The sequence below is a fragment of the Ranitomeya imitator genome, chromosome 7, assembly GCF_032444005.1.
Source record: "Ranitomeya imitator isolate aRanImi1 chromosome 7, aRanImi1.pri, whole genome shotgun sequence".
Taxonomy (NCBI): Eukaryota; Metazoa; Chordata; class Amphibia; order Anura; family Dendrobatidae; genus Ranitomeya; species Ranitomeya imitator.
Genome location: NC_091288.1, coordinates 215,170,413 through 215,184,245, shown reverse-complemented (window position 1 = coordinate 215,184,245; position 13,833 = coordinate 215,170,413). Strand labels below are relative to the sequence as shown.

Here is a 13,833-nt window from a genome sequence, read left to right as displayed (position 1 = left end):
ACCCGATGTTTACCCTGGTTACCAGCGTAAAAAAACAAACAGTACATACTTACATTCAGCTGTCTGTCCCTTGCCGTCTGCTTCCTGCACTGACTGCTGGCCGTAAAGTGAAAGCAGAGCACAGCCACAGCGGTGAGTCACCGCTGTGTGACTCACCGCTGTGCTGTGCTTTCACTTTCACTTTACGGCCAGCAGTCAGTGCAGGAAGCAGACGGCAAGGGACAGACAGCTGAATGTAAGTATGTACTGTTTGTTTTTTTATGCTGGTAACCAGGGTAAACATCGGGTTTCTAAGCGCGGCCCTGCGCTTAGTTATCCGATGTTTACCCTGGTTACCAGTGAAGACATCGCTGAATCGGTGTCACACACGCCGATTCAGCGATGTCTGCGGGGAGTCCAGCGACCAAATAAAGTTCTGGACTTTCTTCCCCGACCAGCGATCTCCCAGCAGGGGCCTGATCGCTGCTGCCTGTCACACTGGACGATATCGCTAGCGAGGACGCTGCAACGTCACGGATCGCTAGCGATATCGTCTAGTGTGACGGTACCTTTAGACTACTGACTGTACACCTAGTGGGACTATTGCTTCCAGAGCTGCAGGGGTTATTGTAATTGCTCTGGAGAAACCCTCCTCCTCCCTTGTGTGAGGAAACTGTTTCACTTTCAGTTCCCGCTCTTTCCCACCACAATGGCGTCTGCTGAGCTGAGGGAGGAGCTGGACTGCTCCATCTGCCTGAGCCTCTATACAGATCCCGTATCCCTGAGATGTGGACACAACTTCTGCCGCTCGTGTATTGTGAGTGTGCTGGATGCACAGGAGGCGGCTGGAGGGTATTCCTGTCCTGACTGCAGAGCAGAATATCCGGAGCGTCCGGCCCTGGAGAAGAACCGGAAGCTGAGGAACATAGTGGAGCGTTTCTCATCTACTCAGCCTGATATGAGGAACATAGTGGAGCGTTTCTCATCTACTCAGCCTGATATGAGGAACATAGTGGAGCGTTTCTCATCTACTCAGCCTGATATGAGGAACATAGTGGAGCGTTTCTCATCTACTCAGCCTGATATGGAGGAGACCAGAATCTTCTGTACTTACTGTGATTCTCCTGCCCCGGCTGTAAGAACATGTCTGCAGTGTGAGGCGTCTTTTTGTGGAAAGCACCTAAGCAGACACAGTAAGTCACCAGAACATACCTTAGTTGACCCCAATGTTACCCTGGAGGAAAGAAAATGCTCCACACACAAGGAGGTGCTGAAATACTACTGTCCTATAGACGCCGCCTGTATCTGTGTGTCCTGCTGGGCGGCCGGAGACCACAAGGGACATGATGTGGAGCTGTTGAACATGGCCTTAGAGAAAAAGAAAAAGGAACTTAAACATTTCTTTGAAACAATTAAATCCAACAGAAAAGAAGTTGAAGAAAGAATTCAGAATCTGAAGGATCACGGGAGAGAACAGGGACAGAAATCAGCCGGACTCGGTGACAGAGTCGCTCTCCTGTTTACTGATCTCAGGAAGAAGCTGGATGATCTAGAAAAGAGAATCCAGGGAGAGATTTCCAGACAGAAGGATCAGGTCTCACGTTCAGTCTCTGACCTGGTAGAACAGGTGGAGCTTCAAGTGGACAAACTGACCAAGGACATTAATCATCTTGAAGGATTATGTAATATCACTGATCCACTGACCTTTCTGCAAGACGTAAATGCCGGTGACATCATTGACGTGAGCTATGAGGTCATCGGTGATGTAAGAGGTCTTCCGTGTGTGGATGAAGGCCTAGTCTCACAGATATTACACAGAGGACTGGGGAACTTTGCTGATGATCTGATTGATATGAAGATAAAGAGACAGTTCTCAGTGATGGAGAAATCAGACATATTACTGGATATAGACACGGCCCATAATAACATTATTATATCTCAGGATCTCAGATCTGCTTCTTATTCCGCTGCGTCACAGAACAGACCCGATGGGCCCAAGAGGTTCAAATCTTGTCAGGTGCTAAGTTCCCGCAGCTTCTCCTCCGGGAGACATTACTGGGAGGTGGACGTGAGTCAGGCGAAGAGATGGATTATTGGAGTGGCCGGGCACAGTCTTAAGAGGAAAGTGAACGGAATTGAATCTTATATTGGTTATAATGAGAAATCCTGGGGTTTGATGTTCAGTGAAAGTTTTGTATTCCGTCATAACAATATATATACACACCTGGCATCAGATTCTCCTGTGCAGGTTGTGGGGATCTATCTGGATTATGAGGCCGGGCGTCTGTCCTTCTATCAGGTGTGTGACCCCATCAGACACTTACACACTGTCACCGCCTCCTTCTCCGAGCCGCTCTATGCCGCCTTATATTTATATGAAGGTTCCATAATCAGAATAATTACATAACGGTGGCCTCTGTAAAGCCATAAGATTTATCTCCACCTTCCATCGTCCTTACATATTCAGATTCAAAACTCTGAGCTACTTAAGTTTATTCTGTATAGTGGTTCAATCTTTTTGTTATAATTATACAATTCTACAGATCATCTCTATAGACATAGTTTTAGGAGATTACGTATTACCTGTGGCCACCAGTAGAGGGAGCACAGTACTGTATACGTGGAATGCAGAGAGCTCCCCCAAGTGGTGGCTGCAGGTAACGAGCATCCAAGTATTTGATGTATTCATGATCCAGACATGATCTGAGTTTTGTCTCCTCCCAAGAGGTTTATCCAGAATTATCCGACATATTACTCTAAGGTATACATCAGATTTACGTTATTTCCTTTTTTTGTGGATTTCCTATTGAAGTTCTATAAATCATTTCTACAGATAGATCATGAGTCTAATACGCACATAATTTGTCATCCAAGCTATTCAATGTGTGATTACATCAATTAATCCTAAAAACGTGTCTATCTTCACAACCAACAGTGTTCTAAAATATATTAAAAAAAGATGGTGATTAAAAAAAAATAATAATACTATAGTTTTGTGTATACAATCTTTGTATAGAGCTATGTGTCTCCATGGTAACAGACAACACATTCCACCAGTGTAGTCAGATCCTGCAATCACATTTCCTTCCCTTCATATTTAATGTTCAGTAAATTATCCCATGAGGATAGAAATAAGTAGGAGGCAGAAGCAAACAGGAGTGCAGGATCCGACCACCTAAGGTTTTTGGTCTGTTACCATGCAAACATACATAAACATAGGTCTGTTACCATGCAAATATATAGCTGTGTGTGAAAAAAAATAACTAAGACCAATTGTAAAGTTGTTTAAATTTGTACTTTAGATGCATTAGGTTAATAACATTTTTATTTTTGTGAAGTTGGAAATAGGGTTTAACATTTAATATTTAAAATCCAGAAAATGTGCTAATCCGGCACTACTTTCATGTATAAAACGAGAATAAAATTAAAAAAATAGGAATCAGAAACAATGCGGAGCTTTCTTGGATAAAATAAAAAAAAATAATCCAGAAGAATGTTATAGATTTCTCTTTTCGATGTCTGATAATTCAGAATCCATGACCCGATGCTGAATTACATGTATGTTACTGTCTGTGTCAGGCTGCTGGGTTACAGGTGGGGGCTTCATCCTGATTTTACACCATTGTTACTTTCTTGTTCACTTCTAATAAAATAATCATTCTGAAATTGTCGGCCATTTTCTGTAGACGAATTTGTGCTGTCTACCTGAGTGCACTTAAAAAAGTGACTAAGTGCCACAAAAAAAAGTGCACTAGGACGCTGGTCTCCTGAAACCCTCTCCAGCAGGAGCAGCGTCCCCCCAACTACAGAAAGGTAGAAAGGTAGATGATGAAAAACAGGACCTATAATGCACCTCCCCCCTTCCCCACCGATGGGTCAGGGAGTGCAATATCAAAGTTAGAATACAGAATAAATTATTTTTTTGTGGACTATTTACACAATACAGAACAAAATAGAGATTTATCTCTGGCGTCCTATATTTTAAATGTAGAACCCAAGGATAGTTATGTAAACTAATAAAGTGTAACTATAATCGGGGCCGTTTGGTTTCAATTAAGGTGTCCAGCATTTGGCAGATGCCCTAATAAAAATAAACAGACCCTCATTATAGATAAACTAATGGTTTATGTGTCCGTCTTGTGACAAATACAGCGTGCACAAAACTGATGGTGGCTCTGGTGATGTATTCTGGTGATGTATTCATGTACTGATGGTTATTTTGGTGCTGTATCCTTGTAGTGATGATCGGTGAATGGCGCATGCGCCGTGGTGAGCAGCTTCCCACAGGTGCGCACTGAGACTGTGTGTAATACAAAGCTTCACTGACTAGGCGGCCGGAGCCAATTGTCACGACTCACGCGTGGGGAGCTGCTCGTCACGGCGCAAGCGCGGCTCCCAGATCAAAACGGCGCAAACGCGGCTCCATGATACATTATGCAAGTGCGGGATTTTCAAATCGGATTTTAGTGACGTTGGCGCAACCCTGAGAGCATCATTCAAATCGCGTTGGCTGTGACAACCGTGACTGAACCCAATGAAGCACACCCCTATGACTAAAGGAGCAGGTACGTTATAACTATATGAAGTGCTTTTTGCACATGATTACAGCACTGTTTTTAACCCCTCTGTGACCTTAGACGTACTATCCCGTCGAGGTGCCCTGGGCTTATCTGACCCTGGACGGGATAGTACGTCATAGCCGATCGGCCGCGCTCACGGGGGGAGCGCGGCCGATCGCGGCCGGGTGTCAGCTGCTTATCGCAGCTGACATCCGGCACTATGTGCCAGGAGCGGTCACAGACCGCCCCCGGCACATTAACCCCTGGCACACCGCGATCAAAGATGATCGCGATGTGCCGGCGGTGCAGGGAAGCACCGCGCAGGGAGGGGGCTCCCTGCGGGCTTCCCTGAGCCCCCCGCAGCAACGCGATGTGATCGCGTTGCTGCGAGGGTCTCCTCACCTCCCTCCCTGCTCGAGCCCCGGATCCAAGATGGCCGCGGATCCGGGTCCTGCAGGGAGGGAGGTGGCTTCACAGAGCCTGCTCAGAGCAGGCACTGTGAAGGCTGCAGCGCTGCATGTCAGATCAGTGATCTGACAGAGTGCTGTGCAAACTGTCAGATCACTGATCTGTGATGTCCCCCCCTGGGACAAAGTAAAAAAGTAAAAAAAAAATTTTCCAAATGTGTAAAAAAAATAAAAAAAAATATTCCAAAATAATGAAAAAAAAAAAAAAATATTATTCCCATAAATACATTTCTTCATCTAAATAAAAAAAAAAAACCAATAAAAGTACACATATTTAGTATCGCCGCGTCCGTAACGACCCGACCTATAAAACTGTCCCACTAGTTAACCCCTTCAGTAAACACCGTAAGAAAAAAAAAAAAAAACGAGGCAAAAAACATAGCTTTATTATCATACCGCCGAACAAAAAGTGGAATAACACGCGATCAAAAGGACAGATATAAATAACCATGGTACCGCTGAAAGCGTCATATTGTCCCGCAAAAAAAGAGCCGCCATACAGCATCATCAGCAAAAAAATAAAAAAGTTATAGTCCTGAGAATAAAGCGATGCAAAAATAATTATTTTTTCTGTAAAATAGTTTTTATCGTATAAAAGCACCAAACCATAAAAAAATGATATAAATGAGGTGTCGCTGTAATCGTACTGACCCGAAGAATAAAACTGCTTCATCAATTTTACCAAACGCGGAACGGTATAAACGCCTCCCCCAAAAGAAATTCATGAATAGCTGGTTTTTGGTCATTCTTCCTCACAAAAATCGGAATAAAAAGCGATAAAAAAATGTCACGTGCCCAAAAATGTTTTCAATAAAAACGTCAACTCGTCCCGCAAAAAACAAGACCTCACTCACATGACTCTGTGGACCAAAATATGGAAAAATTATAGCTCTCAAAATGTGGTATTGCAAAAAATATTTTTTGCAATAAAAAGGGTCTTTCAGTGTGTGACGGCTGCCAATCATAAAAATCCGCTAAAAAACTCGCTATAAAAGTAAATCAAACCCCCCTTCATCACCCCCTTAGTTAGGGAAAAATAAAAAAAAATGTATTTATTTCCATTTTCCCATTAGGGTTAGGGCTAGGGTTAGGGCTAGGGCTAGGGTTAGGGCTAGGGTTAGGGCTAGGGCTAGGGTTAGGGCTAGGGTTAGGGCTAGGGTTAGGGCTAGGGTTAGGGCTAGGGTTAGGGCTAGGGTTAGGGCTAGGGCTAGGGTTAGGGTTAGGGTTGGGGCTACAGTTAGGGTTGGGGCTAAAGTTAGGGTTAGGGTTTAGATTACATTTACAGTTGGGAATAGGGTTGGGATTAGGGTTAGGGGTGTGTCAGGGTTAGAGGTGTGGTTAGGGTTACCGTTGGAATTAGGGTTAGGGGTGTGTTTAGATTAGGGTTTCAGTTATAATTGGGGGGTTTCCACTGTTTCGGCACATCAGGGGCTCTCCAAACACGACATGGCATCCGATCTCAATTCCAGCCAATTCTGCGTTGAAAAAGTAAAACAGTGCTCCTTCCCTTCCGAGCTCTCCTGTGTGCCCAAACAGGGGTTTACCCCAACATATGGGGTATCAGCGTACTCAGGACAAATTGGACAACAACTTTTGTGGACCAATTTCTCCTGTTACCCTTGGGAAAATACAAAACTGGGGGCTAAAAAATAATTTTTGTGGGAAAACAAAAAGATTTTTTATTTTCACGGCTCTGCGTTATAAACTGTAGTGAAACACTTGGGGGTTCAAAGTTCTCACAACACATCTAGATAAGTTCATTGAGGGGTCTAGTTTCCAATATGGGGTCACTTGTGGGGGGTTTCTACTGTTTAGGTACATTAGGGGCTCTGCAAACGCAATGTGACGCCTGCAGACCAATCCATCTAAGTCTGCATTCCAAATGATGCTCCTTCCCTTCCGAGCCCTCCCATGCGCCCAAACGGTGGTTCCCCCCCACATATCGGGTATCAGCGTACTCAGGACAAATTGGACAACAACATTTAGGGTCCAATTTCTCCTGCTAACCTTGGAAAAATACAAAACTGGGGGCTAAAATATAATTTTTGTGGAAAAAAAAATATTTTTTATTTGCATGGCTCTGCGTTATAAACTGTAGTGAAATACTTGGGGGTTCAAAGCTCTCACAACACATCAAGATGAGTTCCTTAGGGGGTCTACTTTCCAAAATGGTGTCACTTGTGGGGGGTTTCTACTGTTTAGGTACATTAGGGGCTCTGCAAACGCAATGTGACGCCTGCAGACCATTCCATCTAAGTCTGCATTCCAAATGGCGCTCCTTCCCTTCCGAACCCTCCCATGCGCCCAAACGGTGGTTCCCCCCCACATATGGGGTATCAGCGTACTCAGGACAAATTGGACAACAACTTTTGGGGTCCAATTTCTCCTGTTACCCTAGGGAAAATACAAAACTGGGGGCTAAAAAATAATTTTTGTGGGAAAAAAAATTTGTTTTATTTTTATGGCTCTGCATTATAAACTTCTGTGAAGCCCTTGGTGGGTCAAAGTGCTCACCACACATCCAGATAAGTTCCTTAGGGGGTCTACTTTCCAAAATGGTGTCACTTGTGGGGGGTTTCAATGTTTAGGCACATCAGTGGCTCTCCAAACGCAACATGGCGTCCCATCTCAATTCCTGTCAATTTTGCATTGAAAAGTCAAACGGCGCTCCTTCCCTTCCGAGCTCTCCCATGCGCCCAAACAGTGGTTTACCCCCACATATGGGGTATCAGCGTACTCGGGACAAATTGGACAACAACTTTTGAGGTCCAATTTCTTCTCTTACCCTTGGAAAAATAAAAAATTGGGGGCAAAAATATAATTTTTGTGAAAAAATATGATTTTTTATTTTTACGGTTCTGCATTATAAACTTCTGTGAAGCACTTGGTGGGTCAAAGTGCTCACCACACATCCAGATAAGTTCCTTAGGGGGTCTACTTTCCAAAATGGTGTCACTTGTGGGGGGTTTCAATGTTTAGGCACATCAGTGGCTCTCCAAACGCAACATGGCGTCCCATCTCAATTCCTGTCAATTTTGCATTGAAAAGTCAAATAGCGCTCCTTCCCTTCCGAGCTCTCCCATGCGCCCAAACAGTGGTTTACTGCCACATATGGGGTATCAGCGTACTCAGGACAAATTGGACAACAACTTTTTGGGTCCAATTTCTCCTGTTACCCTTGGTAAAATAAAACAAATTGGAGCTGAAGTAAATTTTTTGTGTAAAAAAGTTAAATGTTCATTTTTATTTAAACATTCCAAAAATTCCTATTAAACACCTGAAGGGTTAATAAACTTCTTGAATGTGGTTTTGAGCACCTTGAGGGGTGCAGTTTTTAGAATGGTGTCACACTTGGGCATTTTCTATCATATAGACCCCTCAAAATGACTTCAAATGAGACGTGGTCCCTAAAAAAAAATGGTGTTGTAAAAATGAGAAATTGCTGGTCAACTTTTAACCCTTATAACTCCCTAACAAAAAAAAAATTGGTTCCAAAATTATGCTGATGTAAAGGAGACATGTGGGAAATGTTACTTATTAAGTATTTTGTGTGACATATCTCTGTGATTTAATTGCATAAATATTCAAAGTTTGAAAATTGCGAAATTTTCAAAATTTTCGCCAAATTTCCGTTTTTTTCACAAATAAACGCAGGTACTATCAAAGAAATTTTACCACTATCATGAAGTACAATATGTCACGAGAAAACAATGTCAGAATCACCAGGATCCGTTGAAGCGTTTCGGAGTTATAACCTCATAAAGGGACAGTGGTCAGAATTGTAAAAATTGGCCTGGTCATTAACGTGCAAACCACCCTTGGGGGTAAAGGGGTTAATGAAAAAAAGTGTTAGTGATGCACACAGGGGACCGTTTACATGCTACAAAAGACATGACAGGTTCCCTTTAAAGTGCGTACATCAGGGGTGTACTGTCTTTCAGTACCTGTTTAACTGGAGCCTGCAATCACAGAGGGTACCGGTGTTATGGAAGACTTCCTGCCTGGTTCTGGTCCCCAAGACGACTTTTCCTGCATCCCTAAATGACTATCGCCCGGTAGCCTTTACATCGCATGTTATGAAGCCCTTGGGAAGATTAGTGCTTACTTGAGTCAAGGGTGACGACTTTTCCTGTCCCCCTTCAGTTTGCTTACCAGCATAGATTGGGGGTGGCCAACGCTGTTATGTCTCCGTTACATACAGTACATTCATTTTTGGACAGTGATGGAACCACTGTGCACCCAATGTTATTTGACTTCTCCAGTGCGTTCAATACCTTACAGCCGTTCTTACTATGCAAAAAGATGACTGATATGGAGATGGAGGAGGGGATGAGAAATCGGATAATGGACGACATGTCAGAGTGGCCAGTATGTAGAGCCAGGAGCGGTGGTCTCTGGTAGATTATTGAGCAGTGTAGGTGCCCCTCAGGGAACGGTGCTGTCGCCTTTTCTATTCACGTTGTATACTGCAGATTTTCAGTATAAATCTTATTTTTGTCAAAATTCTTGGATGACTCCATGGTAGTCAGATGTATTAGAGAGGCCGGTGTGAGGAGGAATATAGGCGGGTGGTGTCGGAATTTGTGGATTGGTGCCACGCTAACTACTTACACCTAAACATAAAGAAAACTGGGGAGCTGGTGGAGAACTATAGCGGGAGAAAGATGGAAGGTTCATCTGTCACAATTGCTGGTCAGGAAGAGGAGCAGGTCGAGGGGTATAAATAATTGGGGGTCCACTTGGACAGTACTCTGGACTGGAGGTGCCATACGGAGAGGATTTACAAGAAGGGGATGAAAAATCTGTGCTTCGTACGGAAACTAAGATTGTTTAATGTGTACAACAAAATGTTGGACGTTTTCTACCAGTCCAGAGCGGCAAGTGGCATCTTTTTCACAATCATATGCTGGGGTAGTAGTATGCGGTTTAACATGTGTGGGGGGAGAATTTGAGTGGGGATGGGGAGATTTAATGTGTGGGGAAGATTTGAGGACACAAAATGAAGAGCAAAGGGGGAGATGGGGGGCATGTATGAGGAAACAGTACAGGGAATGGGGGCATGTTGTTGTGAGTTCTGTTTTTGGGCTCCCTCTGGTGGTTACTGATGGTACTGGGTGACTTGTCTTTCCTGGGTTTCTGGGTTCCACCTGTTCCATCAGCATATGGGAGTTTCCTATTTAACCTGGCTTTGCTGGCATTTCCTCGCCGGTTATCAATGTATCCAGTGTGTCTTGTTACCTCTGCTCCCTGCTCCTAGAACCTTCTGGTCAAGCTAAGTTTGGATTTTCCTGTTTTGGTGTTTTGCTTTATTTGGTTTTTAGTCCAGCCTGCAGATATGTGATTCTTGCTGCTGGTTGCTCTAGTGGGCTGAAATTGCTCCTCATGTACCATGAGTTGGCACATGAGTTCAAGTAATTTCAGGATGGTTTTTTGAAGGGTTTTTCGCTGACCGCGCAGTTCACTTTTGTATCCTCTGCTATCTAGCTTTAGCGGGCCTCATTTTGCTGAAACTGTTTTCATACTACGTATGTGCTTTCCTCTCATTTCACCGTCATTATATGTGGGGGGCTGCTATTTCTGTGGGGGATTTCTCTGGAGGCAAGAGAGGTCTGTGTTTCTTCTAATAGGGGAAGTTAGATCTTCGGCTGGAGCGAGACGTCTAGGATCATCGTAGGCACGTTCCCCGGCTACTTTTATTTGTGTGTTAGGTTCAGGGTCGCGGTCAGCTCAGGTTCCATCGCCCTAGAGCTTGTTTGTATCTGTGCTTGTCCTTTAGTGATCCCCTGCCATTGGGATCATGACAGTATAACCGGCCTACAAAGTGTTAATTGTATTGGCTGAAGTAGGAGGATAAGTAGTCTGAGGAAGTTTTTTGTTTTTTTTTCTTTCTCTTTCCCTCAGAGTTTTCTGCCTAGCCTTATTGCAGCCTGGCTACTTCCTCCTACTCTTAATCTTTGAATGGCTCTGATCCCAGCTGTTTATCATGGACGTCCAGAGTTTGGCTTCCAGCCTGAATAATCTTGCCACTAAGGTTCAAAATATACAGGATTTTGTTGTACATGCTCCTATGTCTGAACCTAGAATTCCTGTCCCAGAGTTTTTTTCTGGAGATAGATCTCGTTTTCTGAATTTTAGGAACAATTGCAAGTTGTTTCTTTCTTTGAAATCTCGCTCCTCTGGAGACCCTGCTCAGCAAGTCAAGATAATTATATCTTTCCTGCGGGGTGACCCTCAGGATTGGGCATTTGCATTGGCACCAGGGGACCCTGCGTTGCTTAATGCGCATGCGTTTTTTCTGGCATTGGGTTTGCTCTATGAGGAACCTAACCAAGAGATTCAGGCTGAAAAAGCTTTGTTGGCCCTCTCTCAGGGGCAAGATGAAGCAGAAATTTATTGTCAAAAATTTCGGAAGTGGTCGGTACTTACTCAGTGGAATGAGTGCGCTCTGGCTGCAAAGTTTAGAGATGGCCTTTCTGAGGCCATTAAAGATGTTATGGTGGGGTTCCCTGCGCCTGCTGGTCTGAATGAGTCTATGACTATGGCTGTTCAGATTGATCGGCGTTTACGGGAGCGCAAACCTGTGCATCATTTGGCGGTGTCGTCTGAACCGTCACCTGAGATAATGCAATGTGATAGAATTCAGTCCAGAAGTGAACGGCAAAAGTATAGGCGGAAAAAAGGGTTGTGCTTTTATTGTGGTGATTCAGCTCATGTTATATCAGCATCCTCTAAACGCACAAAAAAGGTTGATAAGTCTGTTGCCATTAGTACTTTACAGTCTAAGTTCATTCTGTCTGTGACTCTGATTTGTTCATTATCATCCATTTCCGTCGATGCCTATGTGGATTCAGGCGCTGCCCTGAGTCTTATGGATTGGTCATTTGCCAATCGCTGTGGGTTTAGTCTGGAGCCTCTGGAAGTCCCTATTCCTTTGAAGGGAATTGACTCTACACCTTTGGCTATGAATAAACCTCAGTACTGGACACAAGTGACCATGCGTATGACTCCCGTTCATCAGGAGGTGATTCGCTTCCTGGTACTGTATAATTTGCATGATGTTCTAGTACTTGGTCTGCCATGGTTACAAACTCATAATCCAGTCCTTAACTGGAAATCAATGTCTGTGTTAAGCTGGGGTTGTCAGGGGGTTCATGATGATGCACCTCCGATTTCTATCGCTTCATCTACTCCTTCTGAGATTCCTGTGTTTTTGTCTGACTATCGGGATGTTTTTGAGGAGCCTAAGCTCAGTTCGCTTCCTCCTCACAGGGATTGCGATTGTGCTATAAATTTAATTCCAGGCAGTAAATTTCCTAAAGGTCGTTTGTTCAATCTGTCAGTGCCAGAGCATACTGCTATGCGGGATTATGTTAAGGAGTCCTTGGAAAAGGGACATATCCGTCCATCTTTGTCCCCTTTGGGAGCAGGTTTTTTTTTCGTGGCCAAAAAAGATGGTTCCTTGAGGCCTTGTATAGATTATCGTCTTTTGAATAAGATTACCGTAAAATATCAGTATCCTTTGCCATTGTTGACTGATTTGTTTGCTCGCATTAAGGGGGCTAAATGGTTCACTAAGATTGATCTTCGGGGTGCGTATAATCTTATACGAATAAAGCAAGGTGATGAGTGGAAAACCGCATTTAATACGCCTGAGGGCCATTTTGAGTATTTGGTAATGCCTTTTGGACTTTCTAATGCTCCTTCAGTCTTCCAGTCCTTTATGCACGATATTTTCCGTGAATATCTGGATAAATTTATGATTGTGTATTTGGATGATATTTTGGTTTTTTCTGATGACTGGGAGTCTCATGTTCAGCAGGTCAGGAAGGTGTTTCAGGTCCTGCGGGCCAATTCCTTGTTTGTAAAAGGCTCAAAGTGTCTCTTTGGAGTCCAGAAGATTTCTTTCTTGGGGTATATTTTTTCCCCTTCTACTATTGAGATGGATCCCGTCAAGGTTCAGGCTATTTGTGACTGGACGCAGCCTACATCTCTTAAGAGTCTACAGAAGTTCTTGGGCTTTGCTAATTTCTATCGTCGTTTTATAACTAATTTTTCTAGTGTTGTTAAGCCTTTGACGGATTTGACTAAGAAGGGTGCTGATGTTGCTAATTGGTCTCCTGCGGCTGTGGAGGCCTTTCAGGAACTTAAGCGCCGGTTTTCTTCTGCTCCTGTGTTGCGTCAGCCAGATGTTTCGCTCCCTTTTCAGGTTGAGGTTGATGCTTCCGAGATTGGAGCGGGGACGGTTTTGTCACAGAGAAGCTCCGATGGCTCAGTGATGAAGCCATGCGCGTTTTTTTCTAGAAAGTTTTCGCCGGCTGAGCGGAATTATGATGTTGGTAATCGGGAACTTTTGGCCATGAAGTGGGCATTTGAGGAGTGGCGTCATTGGCTAGAGGGTGCTAGACATCGTGTGGTGGTCTTGACTGATCACAAAAATTTGATTTACCTTGAGTCTGCCAGGCGTCTGAATCCTAGACAGGCTCGTTGGTCACTGTTTTTCTCTCGTTTCAATTTTGTGGTTTCATACCTGCCAGGTTCAAAGAATGTGAAGGCGGATGCTCTTTCTAGGAGTTTTGTGCCTGACTCCCTTGGAAATTCTGAGCCCTCTGGTATCCTTAGGGATGGGGTGATTTTGTCTGCTGTCTCCCCAGACTTGCGACGTGCTTTGCAGGAGTTTCAGGCGGGTAAACCTGATCGTTGTCCGCCTGAGAGACTGTTTGTTCCGGATAATTGGACCAGTAGAGTCATCTCCGAGGTCCATTCTTCTGCGTTGGCAGGTCATCCTGGAATATTTGGTACTAGAGACTTGGTGGCCAGGTCTTTTTGGT

General features: G+C 44.1%; 1 protein-coding gene across 1 annotated transcript; it reads left to right on the top strand.

The window, feature by feature from the left end:
• The first annotated feature begins 617 nt into the window (after positions 1-617).
• On the top strand, positions 618-3,645 carry LOC138645459 (E3 ubiquitin-protein ligase TRIM7-like). Its single transcript, XM_069734797.1, has one exon. The coding sequence runs from the start codon at positions 689-691 to the stop codon at positions 2,384-2,386; it is 1,698 nt and encodes a 565-aa protein (XP_069590898.1). The 5' UTR covers positions 618-688; the 3' UTR covers positions 2,387-3,645.
• Positions 3,646-13,833: the final 10,188 nt, after the last annotated feature.